The 18,136-nt window shown below is 37.7% G+C and overlaps 2 protein-coding genes across 4 annotated transcripts in view; both read right to left on the reverse strand.

Annotated features, from left to right (window-relative positions):
- The window catches only part of LOC106163353 (protein mono-ADP-ribosyltransferase PARP14-like), a 66,980-nt gene that overhangs the window by 38,499 nt on the left and 10,345 nt on the right, over positions 1–18,136 (reverse strand). For all 3 annotated transcript variants that reach the window (XM_087000890.1, XM_087000889.1, XM_087000891.1), the window contains 3 exons: positions 14,513–14,782; positions 14,150–14,401; positions 13,672–13,956 (listed from right to left, as the gene is read on the reverse strand). In XM_087000890.1, coding sequence (XP_086857016.1) covers positions 13,672–13,956; positions 14,150–14,401; positions 14,513–14,782 — 807 coding nt within the window. The remainder of the gene's footprint in view (positions 1–13,671; positions 13,957–14,149; positions 14,402–14,512; positions 14,783–18,136) is intronic.
- Positions 255–13,500, reverse strand: LOC106167414 (protein mono-ADP-ribosyltransferase PARP14). The gene is made up of 20 exons (XM_087000897.1): positions 13,203–13,500; positions 12,582–12,695; positions 12,174–12,362; positions 11,638–11,895; positions 11,181–11,414; positions 9,326–11,074; positions 8,630–9,133; positions 7,582–7,694; positions 7,206–7,433; positions 6,660–6,881; positions 6,387–6,516; positions 6,073–6,231; positions 5,763–5,828; positions 5,441–5,623; positions 4,920–5,126; positions 4,505–4,722; positions 2,418–2,838; positions 2,051–2,199; positions 1,651–1,828; positions 255–1,493 (listed from the first exon to the last, which is right to left on the reverse strand). Exons 1-20 carry the CDS (start codon positions 13,483–13,485, stop codon positions 1,207–1,209), a joined length of 5,892 nt encoding a protein of 1,963 aa, XP_086857023.1. The 5' UTR covers positions 13,486–13,500; the 3' UTR covers positions 255–1,206.

Below are 18,136 nucleotides of genomic sequence, written 5' to 3' on the forward strand. Positions count from 1 at the left end.
TGCTTTGTTTGCACTAAAGCCATTTGATTTACCCACAAATGCCCCACTCAAGGACACTTAAACTTAAAGAAAACGTTTTAGTAAAAACATACTCTTTTCCACAAACGTGCCCTACAGAATATTTTCTACGAGTTCTACAGAATGTTCCGCCAAATGCTATATTGATCTGGTTTGTTGACGAGTCCATTTTTTTCATTTAAGACAAAATGAAATGGGCATTTGTCACAATTGGTCGCGATATCTTACGATAAAGGAAGAACATTCAGGTGTTTAGATTAAATGAATAATTCAATCATTGGAAACGATAAATTTAATAGTAATGTGCATTTACATGAGACTGCATTTGCTTTTTTGCTGCCGTGATGTTAAAAGTGATTTCTTTCTTTTAAGGACTTCAAGCACTCAAATCGGCATTACATTACACAGAGAATCACTGCATACATTTCAACTCAATTGAGTTCGATCATGCCACATGGACATAAATCTTAACTCCCAATTTTGCCCAAACTTAATATGTTTCAAATTGGAGGCATAATAACTTTCTCATTTTTCAATCCGTGTTCTTGGAATTACATTTTCTTCATTCACTTGTTGATGTAATTGGTGTTCTCGTGCACACATCTGTATAAAGTACTACATGTAGTATTCATAAATAATTTTCACGTGATAAATATTTGGAGCAGCCAACTTGCCTCTACTTTCTGCTCTTTTCATTTATGGAATGCACACAGTGGCTTGTGAAGTAAACTATACATAACTGCTGAATGAGTTACAATCTTTATTTCAGATTTAACGCAATTTCTAATTAGCAAAAATCAAATTGAGCTAAAATCGAGCTAAAAAGCTAGTTCTAAATTCTTTGTAAGATATTATTGGGTGGAATTTATTTCATAAAAGCGTCCATTCTGTGAAACAAGGTCATAATCTCTTTATGCAAATTATCAAATTGATAATCATCTTAAATTGAACAAAATCTTTATTCTCAATAAAAAGGAATCCTTTTCCAATACCGGTATCTATATCAAGGCATCAATTATTAGATGGAAATTTGAAGTTATCCATATCCCATGTTTATTATGAACCTTTAGCTGTAAGTTTATCTTCTAAATGTTAAAAATCATCGTTCGATAAGACATAGCTTTCATCACGTCAATAGCAAACTACAAGGTTGACACTGTCAAAATTTATGGTCACCGCAGCTCTGTATTACTGGAATACAACAAGGAACTCGGGGTAAGCCTGTGTATCGTAGAATATCACGAACATGGTTGGAGTGGATGGATCGTCAACAACTGAATCGTAGTGACTGAGCTTGTCATTTGGATCCTTCTGTGGAGGGACCTTGATTTCCTTTTCACCTTTCACATATTCTCCAGTCAGCACGCGGCACAGATACAGGTGTTTATAGGCATTGGCATTTGGCGGTGAGTATAAATCTTGGGCGCTGTAGGATGCATTCACCGCAAAGTACACGCCTCTTCCATACTTATTTGCTGAAATTAAATACATGTTGTTTATCCTGTACATTCAATGTCATATGAGGGAGAGAGTTTTAGAGAGAGTTTTACTAAAAATTATAACAGGTTCATTTAAGTACAGTCATTTTTTTATTATTGTCGTCTACTTAATGGGGTCTTTATCCAAAATTACCGTTTTTCCCACAATAACTTCGGTTGAAGCCATATTTATTAATACTAGGGAGGGTATCTTCACTGGTGCCGTGCCACAACAGACGTTCTACAATAGTCCCCGCCTTGGCTGTTGCTTCCATGTGAGCTTTCTGAACGGAATATTTCTGGAACATACTTGGGTTTTGAATCCGCTGAATCTAAAACAAAAACAAACGTCGATACAAACACAATCACTATAGTGAGACTATAATCATTTCCTGAAGGGTTGGTTAAGTGACATTTCCTTTATCATTTCCACTGCTTTCTAAACCACACTCTCTGATATCCTTATTATTTCTTTTTCTATCCAACATGGTTTTGAAACTTTGGAAAGATGGATATACTGGGAAAGAATATAATCAAGTGTTGATTTATTTTACCTTAATTATTTGATTTAGGGCACCGCCTATTGTTTGTCTCAACTGCTGATCCACACTTACGTACTCTTGGTCGGAAGGCTTTAAGTCTACGGCGATAAACGAGGTGTCTTTTGGCACTGTGGTCCACGTGGAAGGCAAATCAATCTCTCCTGGGAAACAGAACAGATTAGTTACAACATATCTAGGTAATGAATACACGAATTAAAACGCCTACTATACAATCATTTATCTAAAATATGCCCCGCTCCAATGATTTTTATGTTTAAAAATATCAGGTTGGATTTTTAACATGAAAAAAGTACATCTAGATCTCTGTTATACAATTTGTAAAATGGCGGCAGCCAGAGAAGGAAAAAAAACTACCCACTTTTTGTGAAGTCCAGTCGCTTGACATCAGTTTCCATTTTGTCCGCCAGGCAAATTTCTTTCATCCTTGAAAAATCAATTTGACACTTATCGTTATTTTCATCGATGAAATTGACAAAAATTTCTCCAGATGAGTGAGCATCCTCGATGGTTGCATTAATATTATCTGGATAAGGTTGAAAACTTTCTTTGCCGTTGTCATCAACATCTAGGTAGCACCACTGAACAGTCTTGGCAAGCATGGCTGCCTGTCTCTTTTTGCTATCTGCGAGAAGTACTTGTCGAAACACGCTGTTAATGTCCTCCGTTACTGCGATAATGTCCTCTGAACTACCTTGGACGCGGATGCGTTTCAGGCGTGGCTTCAGTTCAACCGTGATCTTAACTCCATATTTTCCTTCTAGGGATTTGATTTCATCAACCTAAGTTGTATAAAAAGTATCCAAACAAACCTAATAGTTAGTTTATAAAATATAACTAAGCGATATATCAAATTATAAACGTATGCCCCGTGGGGCTGATATCAGCGCGGTGAAATCATTGTATGTTAAATCTATTCAAAATTAGGGGTTTTGGATAGAAAACATGTACGATTTCCCTTTGTATGTATACTGACAGTCAATGAAAACGCATTATTTATTTATCAAATAATATTGTAAGTTCCTTTGGCACATTAAGAAAATAACAGTTTTCGTGTGAAATATGACCCATTATTCAGTCACACAAGGTGAAATAAAGGTCAGAAAAGATAATTAAAAAAGATCATTAAAATGCAAGGTCACATGAGCAAATATCTTTGGTTCCGCCCAGCCTGCAGCATCCCCAGGGCCCGCAGTCGCTCTTCCAGTGTCAGACGTGGTATCACAGAACTTTTTTGTCATGTGTCATACTGGATTTGGTGACTACCGTAAATAAGCTTAATTAATCACCATATATTGAACCTGATTAATTTACACCAATCAGGAAAAACACGTTTTTGTAATAGCTGATCACAAAATCACTGAAGCGGAAATTTTAAACATCCAAGTGGTCAGCCCACTCTCTTATGACCAAACAAGTGCATTTGTATTTTTTTGAGACAGATTGATGCTGATGCTCATGCATGTCAATCAAACAAACAATACTTAGTTCAATTTTTGACTGCGGAAATTTCATATTGGATGAAATAACTGATAACAAATTTAACTAGCAGTTTGTTAGCAACACTAAAAACCAGTTGCGCGTGCCAAACCAGTGAACAAAAGGAAAGTTCGCTTCGCGTGGCACTGGTTAGCATGGGTTTTAGCCTCTAAAGCTATAATCCTATCGCCGCAACAAACAATAGGGACCTTCTGGCTGATGTATCCTGCTGTTAATTACACCTAGTTACAGCGGATTGTCGCACTCGCACTGGACCACAGAAACCGGCGTCATGGGGTTCACTCGTCTTAAGTATTGTGTTATTCCACCTAAGCTATTGTGTTTGTGCGTTCGAATTTTGAAGGGATTTATACGGCCCTCCATTGTTTGTCCGCCCCCTTCTATTCACAAGATAGGGATTAAAACATTTCGAACGTTGTTACACCGGTGTACAACGGAAACAAAATTATTACTACCACTGTACTCGCTTATATGGTTGGAATTGATTCTCGGCAAAATTACAAGGGTACAAAAGTACAAGAAAGTTTTCTGATGCATTTTTATTGACTGTCAGTATATGTATGAAACATAATAAAATGTACTGCTACCGCTCGGCATCCTATCGTGTACATCGGGCTTGCAGGCAGTGCATTATTTCCTAACGTTAATTAGTCAGCAAAACATGTATCTTCTGGGAACGTTACTTTGGAGGTCATTAGCGGTATTAATAACGACTAATGGCCATACCAGGCATAATATCGCTACGATGGTGTGAAAGGGAACTATGTCCCACGAAACAATATCGAATAATGTAGAAGTAATAGAGGTGATGAGCGGCCATGTACCCGGTATTTCTACAGCATAATACAATATACCGACAAAGATTTTAAAGTTTGTACACACACGTTTCCCGTGATATCATACACAGCATAATCTGGAGTACAGAATCAAGAAAATGACAAAACTTACGTCTTCTTCAGCGAGTAGTTCCAACGCCGGCTCATAATTTGGCCCCTGAAGCACCTTATCTTTGGACTCAGATTCACATAACTCATCGATTTTTTTTATAGCATTATCAATGTTGTCTTTCTTGTCCGCATAAACTGTGAGAATAAGAGACGCGGGTTCTCTAGTTGTGCTTTTAGTTCTACCGGAACTGCCAAAGGGTGACCAAGAACTGACGGTGTCTAAAAGAGTTTAATAACAGCTTTCCTAATTTACCCATGCTTTCATTATACAGGAATGAATAAATCAAAATTTAAATATTTCATTCAACTTATATTTACTTGATGAAAAAGTTACTGAAATATGAAGGAAGATCTATACAGGTGTACTTGGATTTGTACAAGTTTACAAACAAAACGGTATGAAGTGTGCTTTTCACCTGATAAGTAATCGGTCAAAGCCCGATAGATCCCCTTACTCTTGTCCACAACTCTTTTGGACATTTCATTATGAAATACATCCACCATGTCAGCCTGGAATATGGTTATTCTTACAAGGAGTAGGTTTTGGGATTTCCGCCCTTTGTCAAAGTCAGCTATGGCATCCAGCATGCCTTTTGCCACGTCTTTTGGGTCACAACCTGCGCCTGAGGATGTAAAAAAGGTCTTTTAAAATCTAAATAACTCATGATAAAGATAGAACACTTATATGCATTTAAGCAGTACTGTCAATTGATATATGTAATAAGTAGCAAATGTATATTTGAATCAACAAAACAAATTATCGAAATAAACATGGCGCGTTTCTCAAAAAGTTACATCGAAAAATTAAAAAAAAAAACATTAAGAAGGTATTTTTTTCAATGTGACAATATTTCAGTGAGTTTTTCTGTATACTTTGTAAAATAATCCAATAACACGACCAGTCCTAGTAAACTGCCAACCTAACTGGCATACGCACCTGTTCCAAGAGCCGGGAAGCAAATAGATGCCATTTCCATATCCTCTGCCCTCTCGAGACACTTTGTAACCGCTTTCTTCCAATTAGGATTGCCAAAAAGCTGTACTGGCATGACCAAATGTATTATACACTTTGAAGGAAGGTCACCAGCAGTAGTGACAGCAATTCCTGACTTGGGGCGTTCTACATACGAAAAGAAAAATCATTTAATAAAAAATAACATGCATGAACAATATAGGAGGGGCATTTACAATGACGTGTGATTTTTTTCAACAATTGAAGGTTCATGAATTTTGAAAATTTTGTCCATTGAACGACTTACTCTGTCTAGCACACTCTTGAACAATACTGCGTCCACCCTTTTTCATAATGGCGTTCGAAACAGCACCTAATAGGAAAATACGTAAAGCAACATTTACCGTTATAAATACGTACATATATTCTACTATATGTCTTAAGTTATCCCTTTTGTAATGCAGCTTTTACATTACACGAATTTCTGCAACCTGTCAAAAGGGCATAACTATTGCTATTTCAGACATTTCATTAATAAATACGATTGGCAAATTGTTGGGATAAATGGTGTATATATTTTACTCGACCACGGTTGACACCACGGTTGCACGGTATACCTCTACTTAAGTCCAGTTCATCGTTGGTGCAGTTCACAATGGCGTCGGTGTGTTCCTCAGTTATATCCCCCTGCTGGATTTGAAGCGTGATATTCCCTACCATTGCCGCCTGTTGTAGTCTACCACCACCACTGGCCATACTTCGGAATGTGCTCCCACCTTGAGTGGATAGCAAACAATTACACTAGATATCAGAGTAATTTCGGATGTAATTTTTTCTATGATTTCTTTGATTATCATTTGGGATAGACCTAAGACAAAAAACAGCCTAGGTAACCGATTCAGACTTGCAAGCAATCACAAATAGAAAATACCATTCGCTTTCCGTCTGGAAGTTGAATGTCCACTTCGCTCAGAGGAAATATCTTCGTTGCTCTCTTTTCCGCTTCTTCTTGGCTTACGTCCTCTTCCTCTCTTCAACTGTCTGATCTCATCCTCAAAAGCCTACCAGTAATTAAAAGAGGCTTCAGTAAAACAGTGTCAGGGAAAACAACTTTACCTCCTACTACAAGCTAAAGGGAAACCAAAATGTTTTTTCATGATCAGTTTAGTGTAAAGAAATCTACAATTTAACAGTAGCAACTTACAGCAACGGTGGCATGATCTTTATCATACACAACAAGACGCACTTCTCTAAGAGTTGTCTCCGGTTTACTTATGCTAAATTTGGCTATTTCTTCGTACATCACTCTTGCCACAACATCTTTTGGGAAGCCTAAGTTGCCGGTGCCAATTGCTGGTATGGCGATTGAAGTGTAGTTGCCTTTATCGGTAGTAAAAAGGCATGTCTTCACTAATTTACGAAGACACTAGAAGAAGAAATATTGTGAAATGAATCTGGCCAATGTTAGGAAAGGGCATCCTAATAAAACAGACTCACAATTGCATTATAAATGTTGTATGCTATGATTATCTTAAGAAAGAACAGAAACATGAAAAATCAAAAAGAAACCCATATATATACTATGCCTCTTATATCCATTAGTTCATTTTTTTTAAATACTGTTAAAATTCACTGTAGTACTGACAGGAACATAAAAGTATGGTCAATCAAGGCATTGAATAAAACTGTAATATCAATTGCAGAGCTACAGATAAAACAACATACTTTAAAGTGTGGTGATTTTACTGACCTCCTCTGAGCCAGTTGCACTCCAATTCATACAGCTTCCATGAAACACGCGTTTGCACTTCAAATTTCCGCCAGAAGTTTCAACAATATCGCCAAACTGATGTCCATTTGGTGCCTGCTGATTACATTCGACCTGTAAAACGTTTCCCCCAGCGGACAGCAAAGAACTTGATACAGCACCATAGGCCAAATTCAGATCCTTTCTAGCAGTGTTCACAATAATATCTGCCTGAAATGTTATGTTTAATATCGGGAAGTCATCAGATAGTCTAAGACGATTTGAATTCATGTAAGCCATTCTGGTTAAAACCTATGTATTTGAAATATTGTACCACAGCATTTATGCTAACAGAATAACTTCTTAAGCATTTACTTACTGTTTCCTGCGCAAGAACTGACTTTCTGAGTGAAACCAGAAGTCCTTCTCTTGTGTTCAGATTCAAGGGATCATTAGTGGGTAAGTATGTACTATAGGACTCCGTCTCCAGGCCTGGCATTTACATAGGTATAATATAGAAAGTTGTAATTAGACACAAAAACAACGAACAGACTTTCTTGCAGACCTACAAAATATTTACCTCAATTGCTTTACAAATCAGATAATAACTTTAAAAATATGCTGAGAAGGTTTCAAAGAGACAATGAAAAATTGAAATTTCATTGATGAAAGTGGATACCTACATTCAAATTTACCACATTTGTGCACATTTCAAAATGACCTTTAACTTAGTTCTGGGTGTTTAAATATTATCACACGTCCATAGCCATTAAAGCGAGGAGTAAATGAAAATGCCAATGTGTTCTACAGACTAAAATTGGTAAAAATCATATGTAAAGATCAAGATGAATTTGATGATAAGCTCCCATGCTCCCCCCAAAAAAGGCAAATGAAATCTTTGTTGGATACTAGGAGAGTGAAAATGTAAGGATTAAAAAGTTCATTTCAGTACAAATAGACTACATGTACATTGTTCTTCACTATCTGAAAAGATTATTTTGTAAATTCGATAAATATAATAATAATAAGTTTATTGAGCACTAAATGATATGAATACATTTGCAGGATCACTAGACTACATTATTTACACAATATACAAGGATATGCTTTTATATATGTTTACATACATGTATGTAGAATGCTAAATTACACGTGTTAATGCATGTTATGCTATAAAATTAATTAATTAAGCTATTCACGGCATTATCAACAGTTGGTGGCTGTGATGTACTAAATTGCAGGTGAAGTATATATTTTAACAGCGACTTTACAAATTCTGCTATTACTTCGAGACTTTTTCACAGGGTGGATTAAGGAGAAATGACAATATGAAGGTTACTTTCAATTGTTTGATTATACTAGTATAATTTTGTTAGTAACACAATTCATTACATCAGCAAATTGATCAAGACAAACAGGTAGCCTACCAGTAAATTGTGAGTGCTCTCCTGCTCCTACCGATGCCGAGACTCTGCCATACCCACCATCGTAGCTTGCTCCCTCTTCTGTTCTAGAACTGCCAGTCTGAAAAATTCCGTGTAGAGCTCGCTGAAATGCCATAAGTACGCGTTCCTCCAGTGACACAATTCGAATCTCTGTTATAGATGTTGAGGAGTTCTTCAAAAAATCCCTTATAGCTTCAAGAATAACTTCTGAGCATTTATCAATTGGGAACCGATAGACTCCAGCACTAAGTGCTGGAAAAGAGATAGATTTGAATTTCATTTGTGTAGCTTCATCCAGACAGCTGTACACTGCCTCGTATAGAAAGTTCTCTTCATTATTGCTTCCTCCACGCCATATTGGACCGACAGCATGCAGGATTTTCTTGCAGGGCAGTTTGCCTGCCGAAGAGACGAACACTTGTCCATCAAGAAGGGCTCCATGCTTCTCGGTATAGGCATAGCATTCGTCTTGGATTTTCCCACCACCTAATGATATATTATTTATAAAAGATTAATATGAATAAAAACAAAGTTTGTGCTCGTAAATTTTGATACTTCCTTTTAAGATATATTTATAAAAAATGCAAACAACCTGCAAATGAAACCGTGAATGACATTGTTGAAACAGAGAAATAGTTTGACTGGCATACTTTCACCACTGCACGATAGATGTCTTACCTGCGACCACGATTGCTTTGGCTAAACCTCCCTTGTGGGACAAGTCTCTGTTTGCTGCATTAACTATTACATCCACATGTTGCTTTGTAAGATCATCTCTATGAATGGCAACTACACAATTCTCTGGGGTCTTTATGTGAACTACTGCTTTCTGGTGTATGTCTAAACTGTCAACGATCCCAAAGTCCCCATTCTCCTCGGCTAGCCCAGCACTCGATGGGACATCAATTTTACAGTCGTGTTTTGTCTCCAAGTTTTCTAGAAAGTCCCTTCCTCGTTGGGAGAGTATGTACTTTGGCATCCCCGGTTTATTTATTTCTTTAATTTCAGACTCGATTTTCAGGCAAAGGTCACGTAGTTTTTGAGTTGTGGCAATGATTCCGGGCTGATTCCCTTGTACAAGAAATCCGGTGCTCTTTCCGGACTTTCTGCATTTTATTTTCACTTGGTTTTCAGCATTTTCCTTCTCAATCTCTCTTAATCTGTTTAACCTTCGCTCTACAAGAAATGTTACTTTTCCTCTTTCCATTTTCATAAATTCTTCAACCACTGTGTTGAAGGTAAGGAAATCAGAAACACATTCTAGGACGCTGCCAGATACACTTTTCACAGCCACAATAGTTACGGAACTATTGTCTGCTTTGGGTATAATCTTACACAACCCAGGATACAACTTTTCTTGCTGATCGGCTGTTGCGTGCCACTTTTCTGTGTTCAAAATCCCCTGGCTACCATCTTTGATTGAAACCGGGGTTTCAATTATGTTTTGCTTGATGATCTGACAAGCATGAGTGATCTCGTCTTGCTTTGTTGCATATACTGAAACCTCATCATTTCCGACAACCCAAACTGCAAGCAATCTTTCTCGGCGGAACAGATCCACAAGATGTTCTCGGCATTCTTTGGTTCCCATTAACTGCATAGTTGCTGGGGGCAACTTAAAGGTCTGGTGTAGTAGGGCGTTTATTCTTTCATATACATCTATCATAGCTTTGTTTGCGTCATCTGGCATGCCTGTTAGATGAAGCATCCCACCTTCCTGATCAATACTGATGTTCATATCGGGGAACATCTGTTTAGCAATCTTTTTGTACTGTATTGCCAATAGGTACCGAAGTTGAAACAGCTTCAGAGTTTTCTTTTCCTTCACAACCAATGCATCTCGTCGCATCTGCAAATCAAGTTGTTTCTGTATCTGTGTAATTTTCTGAATCACCTCATTGGCTATACCCGCCTCCCCCATCACTCGTATGGCACAGGTCTGGTCTTCAGTTTGCAGACGATAATTGTCGTTTTCTGGATTTGGTAGCAATGAGAGAGCTTGGTTGGTTTTCTCCCATATTGCCTGAAGAGTGGAAAACTCTTTGTACACATACTCTTCCTTGAAAACCTTATTTATAACTTTCCTCACAGTACGTTCCCATGTTTTTGCAGCTTCTCTATAATTTGGAGACTGTTGAGATAGCGCACAGGTGACACTGGGCATTGATGCTGGATTCTGAGGCCATTGTATGCGGGCACTCACATCTGCAAACGCTTGTTCAGCCGCAGAACGATGTCTTTTAATGCCTTTGATGAACTCTACCAATCCGTATTCAACATTTTCCAATGGAATTGGTTTGGGTAGAGGAAAATAGGGTTTGCTCGGGTCATGTCCAGGAGGAAGAATCCCAAGGCACTCATGGTATATGGATACCTTCATATGGGTCTTGTTCAACATGTGCTTCTTTTTTAAAACTCTGTCTACAACTGAAACGCAAGCACAAACATATAATATTTGCGGATCCCAAAGATGGAATATCATCAGATAATATGAAAATGTCAAATTTTCACTTTTAACGAAAAAAAACCTTACCTTCTGGGTTATTAAAAGTTACAATAGCAGAGGCTGAACCTGAAGCAATATGAACCTCATTGACTACATCACCACCACTTTTCTCGTTCTCAAAATAATTCTCAAGCGCATCTTCTGTGATAGTTTTTGGAAGTTTGTGAACCTGGATACTAGTTGTAAGGGGGACTCTTTCCACGACAAGATTACTTCCTTCAAGTTTCTTTTTCGAGCACTTGGCTTTAAAGTTATCAAAGTCTGAAATGACAGAGAATGCCTCTGAATGTAGACAATATACATGTATTAGTATTTACATTGTTAATAGTAAAATTATCACAAACCCACCGTTCTGGTTAATATTTGCTAATTACATGTACATAACGTATAACGTAAAACATGAACCGCACACTTTTAAACTATTGATCAGTTTTTTAAAGGTTTAAATTGACACACATCTCTTTTCTAGAAATACATCAGGTACCTGTTACTGGTTCACTTAATGCAACTAGGACAGTCTCAGGGATAGCCCCAAAAGTAATGTTCTCAACACTGTAGCTGGTTTTTGCCTCGATGAAATTTTGAAGGAGGTCTCTTGTTACTTTGATGCCCACCTTCTTGAAACAGACCTTCTGCGAGTCATATATGACAGGAGGAGGGGGCTGAACTGCTGCTATGTCTAGCCTACTTTTATCTAATGTCAGTCCAGTCTGTTTCCACTTCTGTAATATCCTGCTTACAGCTGGTAATTAAACATATTTTAAAAAATTATCATAATTATAGAAGGTACTCAATGTTTGCAATAAAATTATATAAGTCAATATATGAAAAGAAAAAAAATCTGCTAACCCAAGGCTAATCACCTTAATTAGGACTTAACTGAACTGGCCGTATATTTATGGTGCACGGGGCTTGATTTATATGCCATAATCATAAAACCAAGAACCATCTACTAGTCTGCACTGGCTTGGGCAAAACCTTGGTGAAAAAAGATCTAAATTCGGTTCTACAATAGCTCACCTTCCGGATCCCAGAAGGTTATCAGGACCTCAGTTTTATCTTCATTCATTGTTATGTTCTGAACGGGACCACCACCTGAACGTCTTCTGTTCTCAAAGAACAGAGTCAAGCCCTCAGTCGTGCTCTCTTGGTGAAAACCAATCACTCTTATGGTGTCAAGTTTAGGCATTTCTAATTGGTCTTCACTTCCTTTTGCACATAATAAAAAAGGTGAGTTAAAAATGTATAATAAGACACCGCATTTTTGTATTTGATTATTGCTTTCCAAACTTCCAATGAATGACAGCTTCCCTGGTCAACTCTCTGCATGATTTTCTAAAGCAAAACTACTGATTTGAACAATAATATTTACAGCAATACATCACCTACGTATATATTTGATATTCTTTTTTACAATTTTCCCCTTACTTGTCCCTCCATTAGCTAAAGGAGAACTCTTTTCACGGGGCCATTCCACAAGAAGCCTGACTCCATCTAGTGTCGTCCCAGGAGACTCCCCGTGCTGAATGACACGTGCAGCAACTGAACATATATGATAAAAACTAAAATTATTTACGCCTTTAATAGAAGATGCAAGTGCCAAAATGACTACAAGTTAAAGGGTCGAGAATATAATTATTTATCTTCGTAGAAATTCATCCCAACATAAATCATAAGCACACACGAAAATGTCAGTATATACCCTATTTTTGTTTAAATCGAAAATGAACTCTCAAGGAGAATTAACTTATCAAACCCTTAATTCCTCAAAATATCGAGCTCAATGGCACTCTTGCAACCCCACTTACGTTATTTAACTCATTCCTATAAAGTCAGTTATTTACTTAATGCTCAAAACAATAGTTGTGTTTATTTTTTAAAAATACGTGTTGCCATTTGTATATCAATCTATCATTTACAATTTTTCATTTGTCATTAAATAAAGAGCAGTCTAGCATAATAATCAAGCCTTTTATGACCTGTTCTTACACTACTGAACTTATCTACCCCAGTCCAAAAAAAAAAAAAAAAAAAAAAAGAGAAAAATACCTTCATGGTCTTTATAGGTAATAACAGCAACACCAGATGCCCTATCAATGTCAATGTCCTCAATCTCATCACCACAGCTGTGTTTTTTACTTTCAAACAACATCTGTAAGCTGTCATTTGAGGTGTTTTGATGAAAGCCGCGAATTTCTACGGACCTCATTGGCTCTGGTGGTGTCTGTCTACACACTGTAAGCGTGGCGCCTTCAAGTTTGAGGAGACTCTTTCCTAATACTCTGTCAACAACTGAAAAGCCATCTAAGAATATGTTAAACAGCAAGGGCATTGGTTGTAATTCACTTTGTTTTTTATTCGTGTAGGTACGTGCACTTTCTATATACAACAATAAATTCATTGCCAAGCTCACTGAATATTTTATCTGGAACCATAGTTTTTCAGTTATAAAGATAAATAAATTATTCTCGTATTATTTAAAACTCATTAATTAAAGCAGCATTTGATCAGCATTAACCTTCTGGGTCTACAAAGGTAATTGTCACATCTCCTGTCAAGGGATTCCTTTCCAATTCTGCAATTTCACCACCTCCAGATTTCCGTTTGTTTTCAAAAAACAACTCGATTGTGTCATCAGATGTTGTCTGATGTATTCCATGAACCACTATTGCATTGATAACCATGCTATCTTCCTGCATTATGTTGCCAGCTGTGTCATCTGCTTTATCTGGCTGGGGCCGACAGACACGTATTGGTGCACCCTCGAGAATCAGGTTTTTCCGGGTAAGGACACGATCGGCAACTAGGTGGAAGAAGTACAGGTATAAATGGAGGTTGCAGGTTATTCACATAAACATGGGAGGCATTTTACACCTGATACAATATAGCATTCATGGTAAGATACTTCTTATAGACAAAATGCGATGAAACAATCTTCTGAGGAAAAGATTTACCCTCGGCAGAATTAAAGTTATTCTCACCAAACCATAACTTACTTTTGAAATCAGCATAAGTAATTTTGATAACCCCAGTTGAAGTGTCCCTTTCTATGTGCTCAATATCTCCGCCACCTGATTTTCGTGCATTTTCGAAAAACATTTCAGCGGTGTCAGTGGATGTCTCCCGTTTCACGCCGAGGACTTCAACAATGTAAGAAGGCTCTTCTTTTTCCAGGGAGTGAGGCATGCAAACTTGTAGCTGGGTACCCTCAAATAGAATGTCCTTCTTTCCAAGAACACGTGAAGCAACTAAAATGATGATTAAATATAAACCTAGTGATTTTCTTAGCAATTTATGATTTTAAAGTAAAAAAAAAAATTTAATTTGATTTTCTGAAAACAGTTAGACAATGCACCTACCAGATGGGTCACAGAAAGTGATCCAGACAACGCCCTTTTTCAGGTTTCTCTCTAGCCGCTGTATATCACCACCACCCGTTCGTTTCCTGTTTTCAAAAAGCATTTCAATCATCTTGTCTGAAGTCTCTGACGTTATCCCATGCACTTCTATCATGGCTGAAACTTGTGGTGTTTCTTCACAAGACGAATCTTCCTCGTTCTCTTGCCAGACCGCCATTAACTCTTTCCCCTCCAGTGAAAATGTTCCCCTGTCCACTACTCGAGGGGTAACTGAAATAATTACATCCGTAAATGTATAGGCAATCAGAATTTCTATGTCTGTCACAAACCCCTCCTTCAAACCAGCACACACGAACAGTACCTGATAGAGGACAGCGTTTGCTTGGTTAAAGGGATAATAACTCTTCGTATGAGATCTATATTTCACAATAAAAACATTGTGAACAAGTCATAGAAATATAATATATTCTGTTTTACCTCAAAAACGGCAGTTATAGCTATTATTCTGATATCTGAGCTTGTCATCAGACCTCCATAGATGGCTCTATAGATGACTATACTCTGTAATAATCTCTTAAGAGATTATTACAAAAAAATTGTAGAAAAAAACGGGACTAACACTCCTGGAAAATTCACTTTTTTTGGCCAAAACGAACAGTTATTATCCCTTTAAGTCTACTTCAAGCATGTGTTGTTTAAAAAGTCACAAGCATGGGTTGTTTAAAAAATAAACATGTATTATAAATCAATTTTTGTCCTACTGAAAAAATTTACATAAAAGCAAAATGCATAAGCATGAATTTATTATGTCCACACAACAGTGTACTGATTACCTTTTTGGCTATGAAAACACTTTGATGGATAATTGTATATTACTTTATATCCTTAAATCAACTACACGCCATTCTAATTACTGAGATTAAGAAAAATGGTCTAATGCTCAACACATTGACACCTTAAATGTAAACAAATGCACCAATTTGCATATTTAAATATATATTGCATAAAATCTGTCAAATAATCGCCATCAATTTCAAGTATCATCTACCACAATTGTTGACATTTAGAAAATATGCCAGAAAACAGTTTAATAATCTTAATAATCAAGTGATTGCATATTGACACCTTCAAAATATTACAATGCCATTTTTCGGTAAAAACAAATAATTTCACAAGAGTAGTAAAATCGCCATATGATTTAAAAACCAGGCATAAATTTGAAAACCACCTAGAACAACCTTAGACTGCCACATTAATCTAATACAATGCAAAAAAAGTCCTATCAAAAGTGGTTAAAGGAAATACGTCGTTAAGTCCCATATACCCCCATAACGACAATAAAATAGAGTAAGCTTGTGAAACAAGATTCCAGAAATTTTAAGATAATAATCGATATAAAATACTGCCAGGCATTGGAGCGGCCTAAAACTAGGCACGTTATTTTATTGTCTCTATGGGGGTAAATGGGAACATTACGACATTCTGTTTGAATGCTTTAACCACTTTTCATAGGGTTTTTTTTTTTTTTTTTTTTTTGCATTGTATTACATGTAGATTTATGTGGCAGTCTAAGGTTGTTCTAGGTGGTTTTCAAATTTATGCACCCGGTTTTTAAATCATGCAGTTATTGTTAACACCACTGAAACTGGGCCCCAGGTTATTTCATTGCCAAAGTCGACCTCGCCTCCGCACATCGTTCAGTCCCTCTGCACCCGTCGCGATATTGCGTAACAGGTCTCCAGTGGCGTTTTCAAAACTCATCATCGGGCACTGTCCTCGCAGACACCAGATTACCGTTTGGTGCACGCCTTAGACCCCATTCCCATAGATTTTAGATCGATCTATCCCCGTGGGGAGTCTCATTAGATTACTGTCAGCTTAGCCGGCTTAAGCGTCTGTCCCGCATACTAAAAGCTGTAAGGGGGTAATTAACTCTGGTGCGCGCTTGGCTGACTGCAATTCAGCGCGAACCCCAGGGAGTTAGGTCGATCTAATTCTAAAGCTCTGGAACAATCTAAATCTCTGGGAATGCACCCTTAGTCCGCTTATCTTACACCGATTTTATTAAGCCAGGCAGTAAAACGCATAATGGAGAAGCGTGGTTTAAGCTTGTCGTATACCTGGACGACTTCCTGGTAGTAGGGGAATTTTTTTCTGATTGCTTAACAGTTTACAATGAGCTACTTCTTAGGAAATTAGGTTTTAATATAAACTGGAAAAAGGTGTGCGATCCCACAACAAAACTAACCTTTTTGGCACAGTAATAGACACAAAAAGGGGCACCTTATCCTTGGAAATAAATAAGGTGGAAGAACTCTCCAATGCTATTACTAGTTTTCGACGTCGGAGGCGGGTCACCAAGAGACAGTTAGACCCCATTCCCAGAGATTACATCGATCCAACTAGATCGACCTAACTTCCTGGAGGTTCACGCTAAATAGCTGTCAGCCGAGCGGGCACGAAAGTTAATTACCCCTTACAGCTTTTAGTAGGCGGGACGGACATTTTTAAAGCCGTAATCTAGTGAGATTCCCCACGGGGATAGATCGATCTAAAATCTATGGGAATGCGCCCTTAGAATCCCTTGCAATCGGAGGCGATCGGAGGCTAATCCCACGATTTTTCGACAAAACCGGGTCAAAATCCTTGAAAAAATCTCAGACAATGTGATTGCTCCACTTTTATTAGGATTATTGCTAGGATTGTTCAAGGATTCTTTATTTTCTACGACGACCCCCGGCCAAAACTAATCCCCGACATATCGCCGACATTGTGACTGGGCCTTCAATAGACAGTCATTTTGGCCTGATGACATCAGACCAAAATGGCTGTCTATTTATCTAGAGACATTTATCTCTGAATATCTGTGGAAAAATCGATATCGCCCTGGTAGAGGGTAGGGAAAGACTCACCTTAGACCTATTGTCAATGTCATTGCAACCTTAATATACCCTGCACATAAACGCAGATTGAATCCAATTGATCAGGACTTAAAATGGTGGGCTACATGGCTTAAAACAGGTAATAACACGCGTCTAATTTGGGATACAAGGGACATATGTCATGTGTACACAGATTTCAGCAGCACTGCGGGTGGAACCTTCCTCCACGGCGACTGGTTCTACACACACTGGCAATCGGACAGCGCTGCACTCAGCGTCCAGCACGTATTAAATGTGAGGAACTCGCTGCGATAGTTCTTGCAGCCCATCGTTGCGGCAACCTCTGGAGAAATAAGCGCGTCCTCGTGCATACGGACAGCAAAGTTGCTATGAGTATCCTTAACAAAGGAGCGTCACTTAATATATGTTGCAATAACTTACTAAAGGAACTGTCTTTTCTAGCTCTCCAGTATAACATGGCGATAGAAGCATAATACTTAGCTGGATGCGACAATTACACAATATCATGTTTTAATGAACCTAGTAAAATGAGCGAATTTCTCTCAGTAATGCATGCCTGGTATATTAGTGCTAACAGAACTTCGCCGCATTATGACATGAGCAAGCACATGACCAGAAATTCACTGTTATTTCTCTTTTCACGGGAGGAAGAAAATCTCAAAAAAAAAAAAAAAAAAAAAAAAAAGGACTATTATCATGCAAGTATTATTATAACAGCATG

Source organism: Lingula anatina, chromosome 1, assembly GCF_051362555.1.
Source record: "Lingula anatina isolate TDL-2025a chromosome 1, LinAna3.0, whole genome shotgun sequence".
Lineage (NCBI taxonomy): Eukaryota > Metazoa > Brachiopoda > Lingulata > Lingulida > Lingulidae > Lingula > Lingula anatina.

Coding starts and splice junctions, on each gene's coding strand:
- LOC106167414 (XM_087000897.1), bottom strand. CDS start 13,485: ATGCCCTTGCTGTTTAACATATTCTTAGATGGCTTTTCAGTTGTTGAC. Junction 5,829..6,072: donor TGAACTGGACTTAAGTAGAG/GTATACCGTGCA, acceptor TTTTCCTATTAG/GTGCTGTTTCGAACGCCATT. Junction 1,494..1,650: donor AAGTTATTGTGGGAAAAACG/GTAATTTTGGAT, acceptor ATTTAATTTCAG/CAAATAAGTATGGAAGAGGC.